The sequence below is a fragment of the Micropterus salmoides genome, unplaced genomic scaffold (genome assembly GCF_014851395.1).
Source record: "Micropterus salmoides isolate LMB-PRFRI ecotype aquatic unplaced genomic scaffold, ASM1485139v1 Ms_hic_scaffold_14, whole genome shotgun sequence".
Lineage (NCBI taxonomy): Eukaryota > Metazoa > Chordata > Actinopteri > Centrarchiformes > Centrarchidae > Micropterus > Micropterus salmoides.
In genome coordinates, this window is record NW_024040485.1 from 33905669 (window position 1) to 33929319 (window position 23651).

General features: G+C 44.4%; 1 protein-coding gene across 1 annotated transcript in view; it reads left to right on the forward strand.

Annotated features, from left to right (window-relative positions):
* LOC119901629 (PEX5-related protein-like) overlaps positions 1 to 23651 on the forward strand; it is a 45554-nt gene that overhangs the window by 16222 nt on the left and 5681 nt on the right. The window contains exons 2-8 of the mRNA XM_038717204.1: positions 896 to 991; positions 7152 to 7266; positions 12436 to 12491; positions 12523 to 12709; positions 13165 to 13282; positions 14768 to 14855; positions 17904 to 18002. Of these exons, the coding sequence (XP_038573132.1) occupies positions 896 to 991; positions 7152 to 7266; positions 12436 to 12491; positions 12523 to 12709; positions 13165 to 13282; positions 14768 to 14855; positions 17904 to 18002 (759 nt within the window). The remainder of the gene's footprint in view (positions 1 to 895; positions 992 to 7151; positions 7267 to 12435; positions 12492 to 12522; positions 12710 to 13164; positions 13283 to 14767; positions 14856 to 17903; positions 18003 to 23651) is intronic.

The following is a 23651-nucleotide window of genomic DNA, read 5'->3' on the forward strand; positions in this document are numbered from 1 at the left end:
ATTATAAAACTGAAGAGGAATAAAAACACATTATAGGCCTCTGTTACATTAAAAATATGTCTTGCTTTTTGACAAGCAGAAGAATTTTTCAAAGGAACAATTATTAAAACAATAAACAATATTAATGATAATAATGAGATCATTTAGTTACTTTATACAAACAACAAGGGTTCTCAGTTTGTTTAGAATAAAATTGGTATCGAAAAAAGGATCGTTCAGGAACCGTTCTGTCTGGACTCACAGCCAGATGTGGGGGCGGGAAACGTGGATGCATCTTGACCCTCGTGTTTAAACTGCTCTCCTGATGTGGATCCAGCGCAAAGGTTCTGATCGCAAAACCACCTCAAAATGAAATCTCTCCGTGTTCGTGACAAACTCTGCGTTTTGTGGTGGATTTGTGGCTCCGAACACGTGTTGCCAACAGGCGAGCTGCAGAGCGCCCTCAGGTGGACAAAGGCTGCAACAACATCACTCATAACGTGATCGCAGGACCTGTTTCCTTTTTAATGTCATTAATCGACCTGATATCAGCTGCAGATTTATCAGCGGGGTTGGAGTTATTAGCACGATAACTAATTAACTCAGAATCTACTTGTCTTTGTAGAGACGTCAGGACGAGTTCGTCCCCTTCAGACACTTCATCACCGTCATCGTGTGTTTTCTCTTTCTTTCTTTAATAGTTTACGACTGATTTCTTTTCCTGTTCATGACTCTGACTGTACATGATTACTGTGACTGTTAACGTCTGTCAGACCTCACAGAGAGTTTGGATCCAAAAATAACCGAGGATCCAAACTAACTAACTCATTTTTTAAGCTTTGAAGGACCTGGAGTGACTGAGTGAACGTAAAGCTGCCGAGTGAATGAATGAACCCTGTCGATCTGCCTGTTGTAGGGGAAAGGGGAAAGGGTCGTTGCCATGGTGCTGAAGGAGCTTCCTGGTAAAAAGACATCCTCAGAAGGAAACCCCCTCCTCACCGTGACAACCAAGGTTGGCATTACGACCACGCTTTGTTTGTTATCTCGCACTGATTCCTTTTTGTTCTGTTGATTTTTGCTTGTTTGCTTGAGGCTCAGAGCTGCATCTGCATGTTGAGTTTCAGTCAGAAACTTGTGGAGGGGAAGGAGGAGCTTTTCCTCCGGCTGCAGACTCTGAAGCTTCTGGACAAACCTCAAAAGTTTTTGTTGTTTCTGTTGATTCTGATAATATTTGAATCATCAGTTTTCTGTTCGAGACACCGTCACCACAGTTTAACCCCAAAACCTAAACCACTAATCAGTGAAATCTATACTATATATAGACTATAAAACGTGCTTTATCACTAACAAATGTTAACAATAAATGTTCAATAAATATTTAATGAAATTAATTTAAATAACGAATGAATCAGTACTGAGAAATTTTGTTGAGGAAAAGGGACTGAAAGATTTTGATTAATTTGTTAAAACAGATTTGTTCTGCCTCAGATTATTGATCCACTGTTTGGCATCAAGTGTTTGTTCTGACCAGAAAGAAAAGTTTCAAACCACATTTACTTTCACTGAGGAGCAAAAAACAGCCTTTAAACTAAAGAAATGATGACCTGACAATTATCCTGATAATTATTGATATTGAATGATATGAAATGTTTTATTGTGATAACATTTACCTTCCTCTGCCGCATTGTGGACAATATTGGGATTTGTGATTGTGATATAATGTTAACAGTGTTACGGCAGGTCTTTACTCGCAAACTGATCCTAAATCATTTATCCGGTTTGCACGTGTCTGTTTTAAAAGGAATATGCGAGTGAAATGGTCGCTCTGAGCGCTGTGTGGCCGTGGATAATAAGCAGATTGCAAAATAAATAATAAAAAATAAAATTAAAACTTTTCCTGCCTACAGATAGTTTATTAGTTGAGATTCAGCTGTTTCACAAATAAAACCTTTCTCTGATATCAGCCTACACCGCTGTGGTTAAGATTTGATTAATGCTAATGTTTGTGTATTCATTATAATTATATAATTATAACTTTGGCGCTTGCTAAAACCTCTTTGGGGGGCAAAAATTTCTCTATGCAGGAAAAACCTGCCATTTTGTGGTTATGTAATCGCACAGGGTGACATCGCAATTGAAAATGTGAGTAGATTAACCGTGCAGCCCTAATTTTAATCTTAATCTACGCTGATGATGACCAACTCTTTATCTTTGGGCTTTAAACGAGGATGGCTGACGGTGTCTTTACACACAGAACAGAAATAAACCAGAATTTAGCAGCAAACTAAAAGGAGACTTCATTTGTCACCTGCATCAGTAAACGCATCTATAAATAACCAAAAATACATTACAAAACACAAACACTCACACTAAGAAATAAATAATCAATAAATGAATAATATAATGATAGTTTGACTTTTCATTCACCACTGCTGCATGTCCCCCCTCATTTTTACAGTTTCAGTGTGATTCATTCACTGGAAGGCCTCTGAACAGAGTCCTTTGACTGTCCAACCACACATGATAGAAGCTCTGAGGGGATTAAAGTGATAAAATTCTCCGATAGCTCGCAGCATTTCAACTTTAAAAGCAGTAGCCAGTGATTTTCAGAGTAACATACAGGTTGTCCTGCCTGTTGCAGACTCAGGGCTGAGTAGTAGGTGATTCTTTTTTTTTTAGGTAGAGTCCAACCATTGTGGGATATTTCAGACTGATAACGATTTTGATATTTGAGGATATGAGAATATGATATTCTGATATATCGGCAGATGTTCTGTTTTTTTTTTTTTTTGCTTTTCAAAAACACATAAACAAAGATTATCCCGAACATGTGTTATGTAGTTATGAGACCTCATCAAGAGAACATGACATAATGCAGTGTAAAAATTAACTTTATTGTTGTAAAAGTCACTTATTGAGTGATTATAGTGACCAAAATCATCACGGTTATCAGTATTATGACGGTGTTGTTAAAATGTGCTGAAAAAGATTCAAATGTACTGAAACACACATTGAAACTATGTCAACAAGTTTTATATTGAAAACCACAAATAAAATTAATAACTTAAAGGAGACCTATTATTCTGCTTTTCCAGTCCTATATTGTAGTTGTGTGACTCCTGCGTGGCAGCTTTGCATGATTCAAAGTTCAAAAAACAATTTTGTGTCATGTAGGCCTTCATTTCAGCCTCTGTCTGAAACAAGCTGTAGATGCTCCTGTCTCTTTAAGGCCCCCCCTCTCAAAGCCCACTGTCTTCTGATTGGCCAAGACCTGAAGCATGTTACCAGGCTGTTGTTGTTGCTGGGCGGAACAGGCAGACTGAGCGTTGCCGTGACGTTGCTATGGGAGCACACGACCATGTATGGAGCAGCGGCTCCTCTGGCTCCTGGTGTCGTATTACGGAGCCGTGGGTAGAAAAAGCAGTTCAAAACAGAGCAGAACAGGAGGAAATCTGAGGTTTCTGCCCACAGGGATTTCTTTAAAAAGCTTTAACCTCATTATTTGAAGCTCCGGCTATGTTTAACATTACAACATTGTAGATAAGTCATAAAATGTGTAAAAGCAGAATAGGTCTCCTTTTGTAACAGCCAGTATTTGATTTAATAGGGCTGAACGATTCGGGGAAAAAATCTAATTGCGATTTTTCTGCCAGATATCATGATAATGATTCGATTTGTGATTATTTAAAAAAAAAGGTACAGCTAAAGTTCAATATTTACTGCAACATCAAGCAGCACAGAGCAGGTGAAGCGGGCAGGAAGTCAGACACAGAACGGCATAGAGGATCCGGTTGATTTTCAAAATAAGACCCCATGTGCAGACTCCTGATCGTATATAAACAAAACAGACATAAAAAGAAACAATTAAACTACGCAGCCTAGCTAAGCACGATAGAAGCACAAAAATCAAGGACAGCTAAACAAATGAACAACATCTGACCTAGTCAGCAACATTATGCAGGTTAAACGCTCTTATTCTGAAATGCTCCATGTGTGATATGTAGCCTGCACCGAGTGGGACGAAACAGACTCACCGTGAGCTGTTATCTTTAGTTGAAGCGCACAAAATGACAAATTAACAACACGTTACCAACGTAGAGCAGCTAAACACTGTGAGCTGACGCCGGACAAAACCGCGGCTGCTGCCAGAGTCTGTTCGAATGATTGAGTCGTTGATTGAGCAGATCTGTCGCACAAGGATGACAACGGAATCTGTAACTGCGCGACTGTTTGAAACGGGTCAAATGCATAATTTACGTACATTTTAATCGCCATCCTCACGATTAGCTGATCGCTTTCTTTGAAATCGCAATTTTGATTTAAAAACGATTAATCGTTCAGCTTTATGATGTAAACATGAAAACCATCTAAGTGTGCGTTATCATTAAAGATTTTATGCTATTTTAGATTATAAGTAATGCAGTGACCCCATGCTCAGAAGAGTCTTTAGGGCTGAGGTTTCCCTCAGCGCTCATAAAAACTAAAACACGACCAGACTTCAGAGTTCATGTGCGCCTGCTTCTGGGAGGCTGTCGCTAACTTCAGTTGATGCCGTTTTTTGTCGTGAGTTTATTGTCGCTTGGTATCCGAACCCGGTTATCATGTGTACGGTAATAATAACCGTGGTTTATCGTTGAACCGGTAATCGCTTCACCTCTAGTCGTTACAGCGGTCAGCACTAATGAACCAGCTGCATCGATCACCGTGACAACGATCCCACAGCTGTTAAACAGCTGAGAATCCCTGCCGGTCTCCGAGTATCTTCATCCAAGTCCAGTTGCTCTTGATTTTAAGCTCCCTTGGATAATTGAATCCTAATTTGCTATTTGCTAGATGTTAGAAATAGTTTTTCTGGCTCGTCCGTTAGCTCAGTCGCTAACAGGACGCTACGTCTTCACGGTGGATCACAGCCCGATGACCTCCTGACTGAGTAAACCAGGTCTCAGAGGAGCGTCGGTGAACCTGGGCGGGGAGATGCAGCTAACAAGCTACGATAGCTTCCTCTGGGTTTCCCTCCAATCAGAGCTCAGCTCTGTCAGGACGGCTTGTTATTTTTAAAGGCGCAGACTCGCTTTTGAAAGTTCAGAAAAGTTGACAGGAAAACGTGGCTGTTTGTTTCGTCCACCTGAGCGGCTGGATGTGGAGCTGGTGGGACTGACCTCTGACCTGAGTGAGTCACAGCGGGGCAGGACGTGGAGCGTGAGCGAGCCGTGTGATTCTTATTATTTAATAACACATTCTGTTTGTGCTCAACATTTCTGTCTCCATATCCTGATTCTGTCTGCTGATGTGTACGTTTTAAATGATCTGGTGTCCCGTGAAGAAGAAGATATACTTTATCTGTTAATCTGTTCAGTTATGATTTGACCTTGCCGCCGAAGTCATGTGGAGCCCGTGGAAGTGAACACACACACACACACACACACACACACACACACACACACACACACACGTGTTTTCTGGTTGTTTGTGTGAAGCATGATTGAGATCTGATCGCGTTTGCAGCCTGGATGTTCTTCACTGGCCTTTCACAGGATTAAACAGCAGCATATTGCAGTTGACATGTGGACGTACACGGCTGTGTGGATTAGGATTAGGGAGGCGCACACGCAGATCTGGCCTCAACCAGTGAATTAAAGGTCGTACTACGTTTCCCAGAATGCCTTCCAATAACCCCAGGAGAGCTACTGTAGCCTTTTGTTTGCCTTAAAAGGACTTTCTGACATTGTGGGAGATAAATAGTGTGGAAACATTCCTGCAGGCTTCAGTCTGCTGCTCGGCGACCTCGTCCTCGCCTGCGTCCCGCTGCCTGATCTCCACATCATGAATCATACGACGACACCTGAGCGTATTTTCAGGCCGTCTCTGCTGGCAGACTTGCTGGTGTTTGTTGTGTGAAGAAGGTGCGTTAGTGGGCACGACGTTCCCGTTCACACCTTTTTACCAGAACTCTCTGTCGGCCTCGTGTGTGAATAAGCGCCTGATGACGTGAAGGTCGAATGCGTTTAATACGCAGGGAGAGATTACATGTACCATCTCTTCTGCACAAAGAAAGTCTTATCTCTGTATTAAACTGTGAAGCTCTGACAGAGCCGCTTTGTTGGAGTTACAGGCAGCAGAATTCGCTCTCTAATAAACGTAACTGATGACCCAGACGAGGAGGCGAGCTGCTTTGTGCTCACAGTGGTCAATAATTTAGACAGCAGCAAAGTAAAATCCATCAGCAGCCAGAGAGGAAACAGAAAACCTTCTTTTCACTTCGTATCGGTGAACTTTCTGGCAGTGACACCACGTCCTCGTGATGTTGTGCGAGTCTGTAAATGTGCTGTCGTGTCTGAATGAAGTCGTAGACCGTGAAGATAAAAGTCTTCTCTGTTTCATATTTCATGCCTGTGATAAGGTTCCACGTGAGGTTTCAGACGCCGACCCAAACAAAGTGCTTCTCAGGCTGTTTCCAGCCCGCATCTCTTCCTCCTGTTTGCTTCTGTCAGCAGCCGCTCTGATGAATTAAACATTTAAAGAGATTGTAACGGTGAAATCGACAGCAGCTGTGTTCATGAATGGATTTAAGAATTAAATTTGTATGAGTGAATGCTGCTCTCTGAAAAGGTTTCCAGGCTCCACACAAACACTAAATGATTCTTTACGCTTTAAAAATCCATGAGAAGCTCTAAACCTGCGGAGGATCTGATCGTGTTCGGGCCTCATTTAGAAACATCTCATTATATCTGGAGCAGCTTTGCTTGTTCCACACTGACGTTTCTGTGCTTTCTTTGCAGTCTTCCTTCTGTTTACAGCGTCCTTTAGCCAGCAGCACAGATGGACTGAAGTATCTATAAAGAGAGTTCACCCTTTTTATAGATTTACAGTATGTAGATTTTATTACTGCAGAACCTGCATGTTAACATGCTAACAGCTGATTCAGCTTCTTTTAAAGGGGCAGTTTGACTAAGTGAGAACAGATATACCGGCCTCGAGCTGTAGCTCAGACTCTGTGGCAACATTCCTACTTCAGATGATCAGTAATGATAACTGCTAATGTGGAGGTGAAGCGGAAACCTCCCACACGGCTGTGAACACTGCTCTAGTCTTTGCGGCGTGTAGAGACGCAGATATAAAGCTGTCCGTCACATTCTGCTGTCGGGTCTCTAACTCTGGTTTCTGGTCTCCAGCTGGTCCGGGAGCAGCAGGAGAGTCGACCCCTGCTGAGTCCTTCCATCGATGACTTCCTGTCAGAGAGCCGCAGCGAAGCCTCCTCCTCTCGACCCCTCACCTCCAACACAGCAGGTAGACTCCACTAATTATCACCTCCTCGCCCCCCCTCTGTCTCCACCCCTCCTCCACCGCTCAGCAGGGATCCTCTGCAGCTCATCAGCACCTCCTCTTCGTCCCGCTCTGATCTCTGTCTCCACCCGTCCTCCTCCTCGCTGCCCCACCCTCCGTCCTCTCAGGTGGTGGACCAATAAATCCTCTCTGACAGGCAGCGCGGCGGGCAACACCGTCACCGCCTGTTCACAGCATTAATGTTTGTCCTGCGAGGAGGCTGAAGAAGCCGGCTGGGTGGAGAGCTGCTCACTGGGATTGGTGGTGTCTGGTTGATGCTTTAGTTTACTTCTAATTTTAGCAGACAGAAGGAGAGGAGAGCAGGAGCATCAAGATATTTGTTAGGTGTTATATTTTAGCCGCAGTAGCAGCGTGACTCTACATCAGACTGAAACATCCGCAGCTGTTGGATGGATTGTGATGAAATGTGGCTCAGACCTTCATGTTCCCTCAGGAACTTTCCTCTTGCGCCATCATCAGGTCCACATGGGTTGGTGATGGTGCAGTGGATGAGACACCCGGGTTCAATTCCCCACTGTGACCCGTCCACCCTCGAGTGGCTTCAGAGGCGTGTGACATTGGGATAAAAGGGCCAGCTAAATGAATAAATGTGATGTAACATGTTAACACTGGTTTATGACCAATACCTGCAGAACTGATGACATTCCCATCAGCCTCAGCTGTACGCTGCGTTTACTGCTAATTAGCTAACATTAGCATGCTAACACGCTAAACTAAAATGAGAAACACGTTATACCTGCTAAACATCAGCATGTTAGCATTAGGTGCGTTCGAGATGACTGCGGCCGACTTGATAGTTAAACGTGAGCTGCAGGCGACTGCAAGGGCGGGCGCCGTCAATTCGGACACATTTTACCTGAGCGAGCTTACTGTGAGCTGAGATCAGTCAAAAGGTGGTTCCAACTTTGTGCAGCTGAAGAAAAGCAACTGCAGCCGCCTTGTTTCAGTGTCATGTGACATGGTGACGTTTTGCAGCGCAGCTGAAAGTCGGACACAATTTCTAACCAGCATGACTTATTTTAAGTCCAGCATGCATCACGTTAAGTCAGCGCTGCGCAGCGCGGCATGAAGTCAGTGTTAGCATTTAGCTCAAGGTACCATGACATAAACATGATGACCTGATGATGGCGCTAGAGGAAAAGTCAGGATTACCAAAGTTATTGCAGTTCCTCCCAAAGATGCTCACAAGTCTCTGAGCTAGAGTTCAGGTCAAGTCTCAAGTCTCTGAGCTAGAGTTCAGGTCAAGTCTCAAGTCTCTGAGCTAGAGTCCAGGTCAAGTCTCAAGTCTCTGAGCTAGAGTCCAGGTCAAGTCTCAAGTCTCTGAGCTAGAGTCCAGGTCAAGTCTCAAGTCTCTGAGCTAGAGTCCAGGTCAAGTCTCAAGTCTCTGAGCTAGAGTCCAGGTCAAGTCTCAAGTCTCTGAGCTAGAGTCCAGGTCAAGTCTCTGAGCAAGAGTCCAGGTCAAGTCTCTGAGCAAGAGTCCAGGTCAAGTCTCAAGTCTCTGAGCAAGAGTCCAGGTCAAGTCTCAAGTCTCTGAGCTAGAGTCCAGGTCAAGTCTCAAGTCTCTGAGCTAGAGTCCAGGTCAAGTCTCAAGTCTTTAAGCTAGAGTCCAGGTCAAGTCTCAAGTCTCTGAGCTAGAGTCCAAGTCAAGTCTCAAGTCTTTAAGCTAGAGTCCAGGTCAAGTCTCAAGTCTCTGAGCTAGAGTCCAGGTCAAGTCTCTGAGCTAGAGTCCAAGTCAAGTCTCAAGTCTCTGAGCTAGAGTCCAGGTCAAGTCTCAAGTCTTTAAGCTAGAGTCCAGGTCAAGTCTCAAGTCTTTAAGCTAGAGTCCAGGTCAAGTCTCAAGACTCTGAGCTAGAGTCCAGGTCAAGTCTCAAGTCTCTGAGCTAGAGTCCAGGTCAAGTCTCTGAGCTAGAGTCCAAGTCAAGTCTCAAGTCTCTGAGCTAGAGTCCAGGTCAAGTCTCAAGTCTTTAAGCTAGAGTCCAGGTCAAGTCTCAAGTCTCTGAGCTAGAGTCCAGGTCAAGTCTCAAGACTCTGAGCTAGAGTCCAGGTCAAGTCTCAAGTCTCTGAGCTAGAGTCCAGGTCAAGTCTCAAGTCTCTGAGCTAGAGTCCAAGTCAAGTCTCAAGTCTCTGAGCTAGAGTCCAAGTCAAGTCTCAAGTCTCTGAGCTAGAGTCCAAGTCAAGTCTCAAGTCTCTGAGCTAGAGTCCAAGTCAAGTCTCTGAGCTAGAGTCCAGGTCAAGTCTCAAGTCTCTGAGCTAGAGTCCAAGTCAAGTCTCAAGTCTCTGAGCTAGAGTCCAGGTCAAGTCTCAAGTCTCTGAGCTAGAGTCCAAGTCAAGTCTCAAGTCTCTGAGCTAGAGTCCAAGTCAAGTCTCAAGTCTCTGAGCTAGAGTCCAGGTCAAGTCTCAAGTCTCTGAGCTAGAGTCCAGGTCAAGTCTCAAGTCTCTGAGCTAGAGTCCAAGTCAAGTCTCAAGTCTCTGAGCTAGAGTCCAAGTCAAGTCTCAAGTCTCTGAGCTAGAGTCCAGGTCAAGTCTCAAGTCTTTAAGCTAGAGTCCAGGTCAAGTCTCAAGTCTCTGAGCTAGAGTCCAGGTCAAGTCTCAAGTCTTTAAGCTAGAGTCCAGGTCAAGTCAGAAGTCTCTGAGCTAGAGTCCAAGTCAAGTCTCAAGTCTCTGAGCTAGAGTCCAAGTCAAGTCTCAAGTCTCTGAGCTAGAGTCCAAGTCAAGTCTCAAGTCTTTAAGCTAGAGTCCAAGTCAGGTCTCAAGTCTCTGAGCTAGAGTCCAGGTCAAGTCTCAAGTCTCTGAGCTAGAGTCCAGGTCAAGTCTCAAGTCTCTGAGCTAGAGTCCAGGTCAAGTCTCAAGTCTCTGAGCTAGAGTCCAAGTCAAGTCTCAAGTCTCTGAGCTAGAGTCCAAGTCAAGTCTCAAGTCTCTGAGCTAGAGTCCAAGTCAAGTCTCAAGTCTCTCGTGGTTATTACGAATGTTGTATCAGCTGCTGCGTTCAGTCCAGGCTGCTTATAAAACTGCAGAGCTATAAGGGATTCTGTTTTTACACTTCTGCGTCACCACTCCCGCGCTCATGCGCAGTAGAAGTAAAACGGACCTTTATGTCGGTGGAACCACACGATTGGCTGAAATATGTTTCCCGCTCTGGCTGTTTAAAGCAGACGATTGGCTTTCTAGCGAGAGGGGCGGGATCAACGCCATCTTTACCGTTACGGGCTTTCCCCATAGAGTTGTACTGAGGATGTGACTGAGTGGCGCGTCTCTGACAGCAGTGCACAAACCAACGGGCGGCGTCACGGCAGCCGCGCCCTCACAGCGTGTCGGGGAACATGAAGGTGTGAAGCACATTTCATCACCATCCATCCAAAAGCTGCTGTTTCCGTCTGGAGCGAACAGGAGGGCCGATGTCCTGCTGCCACTTTCTACCAGGACGTGTTCTTTTTACCGTAGTATCTCTATTTGATTGCACTTTGAGGGGAGTTGCACTTAAATCTCGCTTTCTGATTCTGAAAAGGATGTTAGCACCTGTAGCTGCTAATGTGGCTAAAAATAAGAGTAAGAGCTGAGGGTCATCTTCCCTCCGGGGCTTTTACTTTCAGTCCATTCTCTCCTTCGTTCCTCTAGAACAACAGCCGCATGTCTGTCTTTGTCCTTCAACTTTTTATGTTTCCTCTGCGATTCTGCCACATCTCCTCCTCCTCTGACAGAGGGCTCGTCCTCCTCCTCCTCCTCCTCCTCTGACAGAGGGCTCTTCCTCGTCCTCCTCCTCCTCCTCCTCCTCGTCCTCCTCCTCCTCCTCCTCCTCTGACAGAGGGCTCTTCCTCGTCCTCCTCCTCCTCCTCTGACAGAGGGCTCTTCCTCGTCCTCCTCCTCCTCCTCTGACAGAGGGCTCTTCCTCGTCCTCCTCTTCCTCTCCCTCTCTTCGTCCTCTTCCTCTCCCTCTCCTCCTCCTCCTCCTCCTCCTCCTCCTCTGACAGAGGGCTCTTCCTCTCCCTCTCCTCCTCCTCTCCCTCTCTTCGTCCTCTTCCTCTCCCTCTCCTCCTCCTCCTCCTCCTCCTCATCCTCCTCTGACAGAGGGCTCTTTCTCGTCCTCCTCTTCCTCCTCCTCCTCCTCCTCCTCCTCCTCCTCTGTGCCCATCTGTCACCTCCGACTCAGCAGGTCCACCGGTCATTAATTAACACCTCTGACCCAGCCGCTCCTCCTGTCTGCTCCGTCCTCCTCCTCTCGCTCATTAGCTTAAACAGACGTCCGGCGCTGTTTGTGTGTTTCTGTGTTTTCATTAAAACAATCTGAAGAGCAGAGGAGGAGACGGCGGCTGAAATTTCATCTGGTCCAGATCAAACTGTGGGATCCTGTTTCACAGTTTGATAAGGACTTTCAGAGGTCGCTCGCTCAGACGAGGAATGCACAGAAAAAAACCAGCTTAATATTCAGTTACTGATTACAGAGGTCAAATAAAAAAGTCCAGTCCATGCACAGTCAAACAGGAAGTTATGGCCTCCTCAAGTGTGATCAGTATTTAAAGAAGAAGAGCACTATATGGCCAAAAGTATGTGGACAGATGAACATTGCTGCCATATGTGATAATAGAACATGTGGGATGTAGATCGATTAAAACAATCGAACCCTGTGTTAACTGGCAGGTGTTTGTTTAGGTCGTCAACAGTGATTAAGTGTTTAATTCATTCCCACGTGAAGAAGAGCTCGTTGATGTGAGCCGCCTGCCTTCAGTTTGTCTTTTCTTGCCGTGCTTTATCCAGTGACTTGTTTCTTACTAATTGTTACCCGTCTGACTATTTGTTCTGAGGACGTTGCTTTTTGTCTTTTAGGTTGCCTTTTTAACTACTGGCCAGGGACAGCTGATGAAAACAAACTCTAGCTCCTTCAGTTACAGAGCTGTTGTCATATAAGCAAATACACTGAATTGAAATTTAATCCCACGTAATCCCAAAAATTAAAGTCTGCTTTTCTGAAATTGAGAAATCTGGACTTTCTGCTTCAGGCTAAATAAAGTCAGACTTAAAGTATCAGGATATCTTGGAAACGCTCTCAGCACCAGTTTGTCCTCTAAAACAGAGCTGTTAGACTGAATATTAAGCCTCCATCCTGTTGTCCTGCAGTTCTGTCCACAGCTCTGGACCTGGTGGACCTCAGCGAGCCGGGGAGAGCAGCACGGGCAGTAACGGCGGTAGTAGCGGGAGCAGCAGTGTCGGGGCAGCAGCAGCAACAAGGACCAGAGGAGGAGCCCCCAGAGGAGGAGCCCTCTGAGGAGGAAGGGCAGCCCGAGGAGCCCGAGATGCCGGACGAGACCTGACGAGACGGAGCTGATCCAGGTGGAGGTGGAACACCTGCCTGCCAGTCCCAGAACACCTGAGCGGATCTCACTGGACTCAGGTACTGATAATGAACAGATTCGGGTTCAGTACAAGTCAGGTGTGGAGTTTACAGATCGTTCCGGCGCACCCCGTCAACAAATAAAACAAAATGCAGCTTTAAATATAAAGGACCCAGAGTAGAACCCTGAGGAACTCCAAAGTCAGTCGACCTCTCAAAGCGTTTTTACACTACGTCACATTCACTATTAACAGCCGCCAGCATTCATGGTGCACCACAAGGGTTTTTCTGTGTGTTGTAAACATCGTCATCACCACGGTAACCGACTCCAGGTCAGCTGCTGTTTGTTTTTAGCTGCTTCTCTTCAGGTTCATTTCGCTAACAGCTGTGAAGTCACTCAGTTGTGAGTAGAAACCGACTTGTGATGAGACTTCCTGTTTCACTCTCGGACAGTTTCTACTCTTGTTGTTCAGTTCGTCAGATCTGAAGCATCCTGTTGTTGTTGCTCTTCACAGTCAGTCTGTCTTCTCCTCTGGACAAATGGGACGAGGTGAACCTGGACGTGGAGGACGCAGGACGCAAGAGATACGAGAAGAGATGCACCTCCCACCACTCCTCCAGCGAACTGCTGTGGTAAATATAACCACCGAGACCAGATTCACAGGGTCCACAGCCTGGTCTGTCCGAGACCAGATTCACAGGGACCACAGCCTGGTCTGTCCGAGACCAGATTCACAGGGTCCACAGCCTGGTCTGTCCGAGACCAGATTCACAGGGACCACAGCCTGGTCTGTCCGAGACCAGATTCACAGGGACCACAGCCTGGTCTGTCCGAGACCAGATTCACAGGGACCACAGCCTGGTCTGTCCGAGACCAGATTAGATTCACAGGGTCCACAGCCTGGTCTGTCTGAGACCAGATTCACAGGGTCCACAGCCTGGTCTGTCCGAGACCAGATTCACAGGGACCACAGCCTGGTCTGTCCGAGACCAGATTCACAGGGACCACAGCCTGGTCTGTCCGAGACCAGATTCACAGGGACCACAGCCTGGTCTGTCTGAGACCAGATTCACAGGGTCCACAGCCTGTCCGAGACCAGATTCACAGGGACCACAGCCTGGTCTGTCTGAGACCAGATTCACAGGGTCCACAGCCTGGTCTGTCCAAGACCAGATTCACAGGGTCCACAGCCTGGTCTGTCCAAGACCAGATTCACAGGGACCACAGCCTGGTCTGTCTGAGACCAGATTCACAGGGTCCACAGCCTGTCCGAGACCAGATTCACAGGGACCACAGCCTGGTCTGTCTGAGACCAGATTCACAGGGTCCACAGCCTGGTCTGTCCGAGACCAGATTCACAGGGACCACAGCCTGGTCTGTCCGAGACCAGATTCACAGGGTCCACAGCCTGGTCTGTCCGAGACCAGATTCACAGGGTCCACAGCCTGGTCTGTCCGAGACCAGATTCACAGGGACCACAGCCTGGTCTGTCCGAGACCAGATTCACAGGGTCCACAGCCTGGTCTGTCTGAGACCAGATTCACAGGGTCCACAGCCTGGTCTGTCCGAGACCAGATTCACAGGGTCCACAGCCTGGTCTGTCCGAGACCAGATTCACAGGGTCCACAGCCTGGTCTGTCTGAGACCAGATTCACAGGGTCCACAGCCTGGTCTGTCCGAGACCAGATTCACAGGGTCCACAGCCTGGTCTGTCTGAGACCAGATTCACAGGGACCACAGCCTGGTCTGTCCGAGACCAGATTCACAGGGTCCACAGCCTGGTCTGTCTGAGACCGAGACCAGATTCACAGGGACCACAGCCTGGTCTGTCTGAGACCAGATTCACAGGGTCCACAGCCTGGTCTGTCCGAGACCAGATTCACAGGGTCCACAGCCTGGTCTGTCCGAGACCAGATTCACAGGGTCCACAGCCTGGTCTGTCCGAGACCAGATTCACAGGGTCCACAGTACTTTATACTGACTGTATCTGTACTTTATACTGACTGTATCTGTACTTTATACTGACTGTATCTGTACTGCAGTACTTTATACTGTATCTGTACTGCAGGTGTAGGGGGCGCTGACACCGATAACAGGTTTCTGTTCTGCTCCTTCAGGTCTGCGGAGTTTAAAACTGATCCTCTGACGAAGAACTGCTTCGAAGTCCACAGCTTCGACGATCTCGACTTCATATCTTCAACACAGGTGAGCTGCTGTTTGTACTGCAGTACTTTATACTGACTGTATCTGTACTGTAGTACTTTATACTGACTGTATCTGTACTTTATACTGACTGTATCTGTACTGCAGTACTTTATACTGACTGTATCTGTACTGTAGTACTTTATACTGACAGTATTTATACTGACAGTATTTATACTGCAGTACTTTATACTGACAGTATTTATACTGTAGTACTTTATACTGACTGTATCTGTACTGTAGTACTTTATACTGACAGTATTTATACTGACAGTATTTATACTGTATTTATACTGTAGTACTTTATACTGACTGTATCTGTACTGTAGTACTTTATACTGACAGTATTTATACTGACAGTATTTATACTGTAGTACTTTATACTGACAGTATCTGTACTGTAGTACTTTATACTGACAGTATTTATACTGTAGTACTTTATACTGACAGTATCTGTACTGTAGTACTTTATACTGACAGTATTTCTACTGACAGTATTTCTACTGTAGTACTTTATACTGACAGTATTTATACTGACTGTATCTGTACTGTAGTACTTTATACTGACAGTATTTATACTGTAGTACTTTATACTGACTGTATCTGTACTGTAGTACTTTATACTGACAGTATCTGTACTGTAGTACTTTATACTGACAGTATTTATACTGTAGTACTTTATACTGACTGTATCTGTACTGTAGTACTTTATACTGACAGTATTTATACTGACAGTATTTATACTGTAGTACTTTATACTGACTGTATTTATACTGACAGTATTATACTGACTGTATCTGTACTGTAGTACTTTATACTGACAGTATTTATACTGTAGTACTTTATACTGACTGTATCTGTACTGTAGTACTTTATACTGATTGTATCTGTACTGTAGTACTTTATACTGACAGTATTTATACTGTAGTACTTTATACTGACTGTATCTGTACTGTAGTACTTTATACTGACAGTATTTATACTGACAGTATTTATACTGCAGTACTTTATACTGACAGTATTTATACTGTAGTACTTTATACTGACTGTATCTGTACTGTAGTACTTTATACTGACAGTATTTATACTGTATTTATACTGTAGTACTTTATACTGACTGTATCTGTACTGTAGTACTTTATACTGACAGTATTTATACTGACAGTATTTATACTGTAGTACTTTATACTGACAGTATTTATACTGACTGTATCTGTACTGTAGTACTTTATACTGACAGTATTTATACTGACTGTATCTGTACTGTAGTACTTTATACTGACAGTATTTATACTGTAGTACTTTATACTGACTGTATCTGTACTGTAGTACTTTATACTGACAGTATTTATACTGTAGTACTTTATACTGACAGTATCTGTACTGTAGTACTTTATACTGACAGTATTTATACTGTAGTACTTTATACTGACAGTATCTGTACTGTAGTACTTTATACTGACAGTATTTATACTGACAGTATTTCTACTGTAGTACTTTATACTGACAGTATTTATACTGACTGTATCTGTACTGTAGTACTTTATACTGACAGTATTTATACTGTAGTACTTTATACTGACTGTATCTGTACTGTAGTACTTTATACTGACAGTATTTATACTGTAGTACTTTATACTGACTGTATCTGTACTGTAGTACTTTATACTGACAGTATCTGTACTGTAGTACTTTATACTGACAGTATTTATACTGTAGTACTTTATACTGACTGTATCTGTACTGTAGTACTTTATACTGACTGTATCTGTACTGTAGTACTTTATACTGACAGTATTTATACTGACAGTATTTATACTGTAGTACTTTATACTGACTGTATTTATACTGACAGTATTTATACTGACTGTATCTGTACTGTAGTACTTTATACTGACAGTATTTATACTGTAGTACTTTATACTGACTGTATCTGTACTGTAGTACTTTATACTGACAGTATTTATACTGACAGTATTTATACTGCAGTACTTTATACTGACAGTATTTATACTGACAGTATTTATACTGTAGTACTTTATACTGACTGTATCTGTACTGTAGTACTTTATACTGACAGTATTTATACTGACAGTATTTATACTGTAGTACTTTATACTGACAGTATTTATACTGACAGTATTTATACTGTAGTACTTTATACTGACAGTATTTATACTGACTGTATCTGTACTGTAGTACTTTATACTGACAGTATTTATACTGTAGTACTTTATACTGATTGTATCTGTACTGTAGTACTTTATACTGACAGTATTTATACTGTAGTACTTTATACTGACAGTATTTATACTGCAGTACTTTATACTGACTGTATCTGTACTGTAGTACTTTATACTGACAGTATTTATACTGACAGGATTTATACTGTAGTACTTTATACTGACTGTATCTGTACTGTAGTACTTTATACTGACAGTATTTATACTGACAGGATTTATACTGTAGTACTTTATACTGACTGTATCTGTACTGTAGTACTTTATACTGACAGTATTTATACTGACAGGATTTATACTGTAGTACTTTATACTGACTGTATCTGTACTGTAGTACTTTATACTGACAGTATTTATACTGACAGTATTTATACTGACAGTATTTATACTGTAGTACTTTATACTGACTGTATCTGTACTGCAGTACTTTATACTGACAGTATTTATACTGACAGTATTTATACTGTAGTACTTTATACTGACTGTATCTGTACTGCAGTACTTTATACTGACAGTATTTATACTGACAGTATTTATACTGTAGTACTTTATACTGACAGTATTTATACTGTAGTACTTTATACTGACAGTATTTATACTGTAGTACTCCTGTTCTTCCTGTAAAATAAGATGGAAACAGAACCCGAGCTGAACACTGTGTGTAGTTCAGGGAGCCTGGGATGATGCAGCGTTCCCTGCAGATTCTGGGGGCTGGTGGTCAGTTCAGGACTTTGACTTTGTGAGTGTGTGAGTTTGTCTTTACGGTCCGACTGACGGCTGCTGGCTGACCTTTCTCTCCGTGTGTTCTCAGGACTGCGCGGCGTCCAGACAGCGGCGGCGGACTCGTTCCCTGCTGGCCAGAAAAGAGTCTCTGGAGGACGAGTTTGTCAGAGCGAAGGCTGCTGTTGAGGTATAAACAAACATAATGACAAAATGTCCTCTTTCCAGATGTCCATAAATAAATGTCCAGTCTCTCCGACGCCGTCCTCGGGTCCACGTGTCCTCATGTGGTTAGATGACGGTAATGAAACCTTCAGCTCGGGGCAGTTTGACGTGTTGGATTTCAGGTATTAGCTGATCTTCAGGAACAGATATGTGTTGCTGACCAGAGATCCGCCCTGTACTTCCTGTCAGAACTCTGTGATTCAGCAAACATTCAGATCAGGACGAACCAGCAGACTCAGGATCAGTTTTCATATCTGCTCTGAAAATAAGACCGAGCTGCTCGTCCTCAGCTGACGGTTGTTTAGTTTTTTGTGTTTTTATTGTGATGATGCGTGTAGAAGATGAAGCTCTGGCGATGCGGTTTACAGCGTTTTAAAACTGGTTAAATGATATATTCATGTTCAGGGGTGAGAGTTTGTCGCCTCTGAGTGCGTCTGGGTGTGAAGTAGTGACGGTTCTGTTTATTCCCAGGAGACGTCTTTCCAACACAGACACAACTGCTACCTCACTTATATAATCCCTTCTATTCTTGATCCACAAACACCACTGATGAAGGTGAGGATGAAGAGGACTGGGGTTTTGCCGATGATGAGAGTTGCTCATTAAATCTTGATTTTACGGATATTAAATTACTAACAAATCCGCACTGCAGTGCATCACATGAGAACTATGTAAATTGCCATTTTAAGATAAAAACTGAAAAAACTACATTTGGATTCAGGACTTGTTTCAGAACAGTTCAGGATGGTTCAGGTTGTCTCAGGATGGTTCAGGTTGTTTCAGGATGGTTCTGGTTGTCTCAGGATGGTTCAGGATGGTTCAGGTTGTCTCAGGATGGTTCAGGTTGTCTCAGGATGGTTCTGGTTGTCTCAGGATGGTTCAGGATGGTTCAGGTTGTCTCAGGATGGTTCTGGTTGTCTCAGGATGGTTCAGGATGGTTCAGGTTGTCTCAGGATGGTTCAGGACGGTTCTGGTTGTCTCAGGATGGTTCAGGACGGTTCTGGTTGTCTCAGGTAGTTTCAGCACGGTTCAGGTTGTCGCAGGATGGTTCAGGTTGTCGCAGGATGGTTCAGGACGGTTCAGGTTGTCTCAGGATGGTTCAGGTTGTGTCAGGATGGTTCAGGTGGTTTCAGGACAGTTCAGAAAAATTCAGGTTGTTTCAGAACATTTCAGGATGGGACAGGTTATCTCAAGACTGTTCAGGACGGTTCAGGTTGTTTTAGGACTGTTCAGGTTGTCTCAGGATGGTTCAGGATGGTTCAGGTTGTCTCAAGACTGTTCAGGATGGTTCAGGTTGTTTCAGGACGGTCCAGGTTGTTTTAGGACTGTTCAGAATGGTTCAGGATCATTCAGGTTATTTCAGGACAGTTCAGAACAATTCAGGTTGTTTCAGAACAGTTCAGGATGGGTCAGGTAATCTCAAGACTGTTCAGGACGGTTCAGGATTTCTCAAGATGGTTCAGGTTGTCTCAAGACTGTTCAGGATGGTTCAAAACTGTTCAAAGTGGTTGTTTCAGGACTGTTCAGGATGGCTCAAAATTGTTCAGGTTGTTTCAGGACGGTTCAGGTTGTTTCGGGACTGTTCTGTACGGTTCAGGACGGTTCAGGTTGTCTCAGGATGGTTCAGGACGGTTCAGGTTGTTTCAGGATGGTTCAGGATGGTTCAGGTTGTTTCATGTTGTTTCAGGATGGTTCAGGTTGTCTCAGGACTGTTCAGGTTGTTTCAGGACGGTTCAGGTTGTCTCAGGATGGTTCTGGTTGTCTCAGGATGGTTCAGGACGGTTCAGGTTGTCTCAGGACGGTTCAGGTTGTCTCAGGATGGTTCAGGACGGTTCAGGTTGTCTCAGGATGGTTCAGGACGGTTCAGGTTGTTTCGGGACTGTTCTGTACGGTTCAGGACGGTTCTGGTTGTCTCAGGACGGTTCAGGTTGTTTCAGGATGGTTCAGGATGGTTCAGGTTGTTTCATGTTGTTTCAGGTTGTTTCAGGATGGTTCAGGTTGTCTCAGGACTGTTCAGGTTGTTTCAGGACGGTTCAGGTTGTCTCAGGATGGTTCTGGTTGTCTCAGGATGGTTCAGGACGGTTCAGGTTGTCTCAGGATGGTTCAGGACGGTTCAGGTTGTTTCAGGACGGTTCAGGATGGTTCAGAACGGTTCAAAATGGTTCAGGTTGTTTCAGGACGGTTCAGGTTGTTTTAGGACTGTTCAGGTTGTCTCAGGATGGTTCAGGATGGTTCAGGTTGTCTCAGGATGGTTCAGGACGGTTCAGGATGGTTCAGGTTGTCTCAGGACGGTTCAGGTTGTCTCAGGATGGTTCACGTTGTTTCAGGATGGTTAGGGTTGTTTCAGGACGGTTCAGGTTGTCTCAGGATGGTTCAGGTTGTTTCAGGATGGTTCAGGATGGTTCAGAACGGTTCAAAATGGTTCAGGTTGTTTCAGGACGGTTCAGGTTGTTTTAGGACTGTTCAGGTTGTCTCAGGATAGTTTAGGTTGTCTCAGGATGGTTCACGTTGTCTCAGGATGGTTCAGGACTGTTCAGGACGGTTCAGGTTGTCTCAGGATGGTTCAGGTTGTCTCAGGATGGTTAGGGTTGGTTAGCAAGATGGTTAGGGTTGTTTCAGGACGGTTCAGGTTGGTTTAGGACAGGTCAGGTTGTCTCAGGACGGTTCAGGTTGTCTCAGGATGGTTCAGGTTGTCTCAGGATAGTTCAGGTTGTCTCAGGATGGTTCAGGACGGTTCAGGATGGTTCAGGTTGTCTCAGGATGGTTCAGGTTGTTTCATGATGGTTAGGGTTGTTTCAGGACGGTTCAGGTTGGTTTAGGACAGGTCAGGACGGATCAGAGGATGTTTCAGGTTGGTGGATGATGGTGCTTTATATAATGTTTGATTCAGTCTGGAGGAGGTGAAGTGAACCAGCAGCTCAGTGATTAAAGTGCGGATTTTCTCTGTCAGATATTTGATTTGAGCCTCTCGCGTCAACGAGTTTGCGGTGTTCTGCTCTTCAGTCCCATCAGCTCGGCTCACTGAACCAATCACAGCGTCCCGCCTGATTGACGAGCCGCTGATTAAAAGCTCTTCTTCATCACAGCTGACAGCTCCTGAATTTAGCTGCAGGTGTTTTAATCCACAGAGACACAGAGGTCAACAGACTGTTTTACATATGAGAGAAAGTGTTCACATATAAGCTCTTTGTTTTGTGAACCTCAGTGTTCCTTAAACCAGAAACACTCTAGGGAAAGTTATTTTATAATGTTAACATATATAACAGTATTAGATGTTACAGGTGACGATAATGATGATTTTTTTGTTGTTATAAATGAAAATTAAATTCATGGATTTGATGAAAGTTGAAAATCAGATTTTCAGACCTTCATGTACAAAATGTTACTGATGCTCTGAAACCTGAGGGGACCAACACCAGCTCGCTGGGTAACAGGATGTAATGACTTTAAGCCTATTTACACTATTTTACCATAAAAACAACCTGATGAGACAAGAAGAGAAAAAGATACCTCAGGAATAAAAACGCCTAACATTGATAAAATGAATATTTATTTTAAAATGGCACCAAGTTGCTTGGATTCCTGGGTCAGAAGGTCAGGTGGTTGCGGATGCTATGCTAAACTAGCAGGGCAGGGATTTAGCTGCTGCCACGTTTTTGTGAGAATTATCAAAATGTTGATTCATTAAAATTAATATTTTTCCATTCACAGACATTTACGGAATAAAATGCATTTAAGATAGCTTTAGCTAAAAGCTAGCTGTGGCTATCTGACAAGGTTGTTATATGTATATTCAGTTTCTCACAAAAGTGAGTTCACATTTTTGTAAATATTATCTGTTAATGTGACAACACTGAAGAAATGACACTTTGCTACAATGCAAAGATGTTCACAAGTCTTTGAGCTAGAGTCCAAATCAAGTCTCAAGTCTCTCGTGGTTATTACAAATGTTCTATCACCTGCTGCGTTCAGTCCAGGTTTCTTATAAAACTGCATAACTATAAGGTACACTGTAACTGTAACCTGTTTTTAACTTACAGAGCACAAGCTGAGCTAAACCTGTTCACTAACCTCAGGTTACTAACCTATTTTGCGTTCAGCGCTTCTTTGTTTGGGTCTTGCCGTATGAAGTTTTAAAGCAGCTGTTTGTTGTCCTCTCACGTGCGGCCGTGCAGCTGAAACTACGTGTTATGTAGGCAGGTTATGGGTAACACAGGGAGGGGAATAATAACAGCAAGCTCATCAGACGCTTACTAAAAATAAACGAGTTCACGAGTCCCGCACCTTGAGTCAGAGTCTGAAGTCACTGTGTGTGCAACTTAAATCGCACTCGAGTCCGAGTCTCTAACCCGAGTCTCTAACCCGAGTCCCCATCTCTGATCCAATGTAAAGTAGCGTGTGTACAGCTTGTATAACAGTGTAAATCTGCTGTCCCCTCAAAATAACACGTCACACAGCCGTTAATGTCTAAACCGCTGGCAACAACAGTGAGGACTCAGTGAAAAGGTCCACATTGGGCCCAATTAAACATTTTCCCTCCCCGGTGTCATGTGACTCGTTAGTGTTACAAGGTCTCAGGTGTGAATGGGGAGCAGGTGTGTTAAGTTTGGTGTTTGGTGTTCCTGCCCACAGTCCAGCATGATGGTAGGAGTGTCCTGGTCTGGGGCTGCATAAGGGCTGCTGGCACTGGGGAGCTACAGCTCACTGAGGGAACCATGAATGCCAACATGTACTATGACATACTGAAGCAGAGCAGGATCCCCTCCCTTCAGAGACTGGGCCGCAGGGCAGCATTCCAACATGATGACGACCGCTGCCTCGCTAAAGAAGCTGAGGGTAAAGGTGATGGACTGGCTGAGCATGTCTCCAGACCTGAACCCTACTGAGCATCTGTGGGGCTCCTCAAACGGAAGGTGGAGGAGCGCAAGGTCTCTAACATCCACCAGCTCCGTGATGTTGGCATGGAGGACTGGAACAGGACTCCAGAGCCAACCTGTGAAGCTCTGGTGAACTCCAGGCCCACGAGGGATAAGGCAGCGCTGGAAAATAATGGCTCTTTAGGGGTGTCCTCACTTTTGTTGCCAGTGTTACTTTACACTGTTATACAAGCTGTACGCTCACTACTTTACGCTGTTATACAAGCTGCACGCTCGCTACTTTACGCTGTTATACAAGCTGTACGCTCACTACTTTACGCTGTTATACAAGCTGCACGCTCGCTACTTTACGCTGTTATACAAGCTGCACGCTCGCTACTTTACGCTGTTATACAAGCTGCACGCTCGCTACTTTACGCTGTTATACAAGCTGCACGCTCACTACTTTACGCTGTTATACAAGCTGCACGCTCACTACTTTACGCTGTTATACAAGCTGCACGCTCACTACTTTACGCTGTTATACAAGCTGCACGCTCACTACTTTACGCTGTTATACAAGCTGCACGCTCACTACTTTACACTGTTATACAAGCTGCACGCTCACTACTTTACACTGTTCTACAAGCTGCACGCTCACTACTTTACACTGTTATACAAGCTGCACTACTTTACACTGTTATACAAGCTGCACGCTCACTACTTTACACGGTTATACAAGCTGCACGCTCACTACT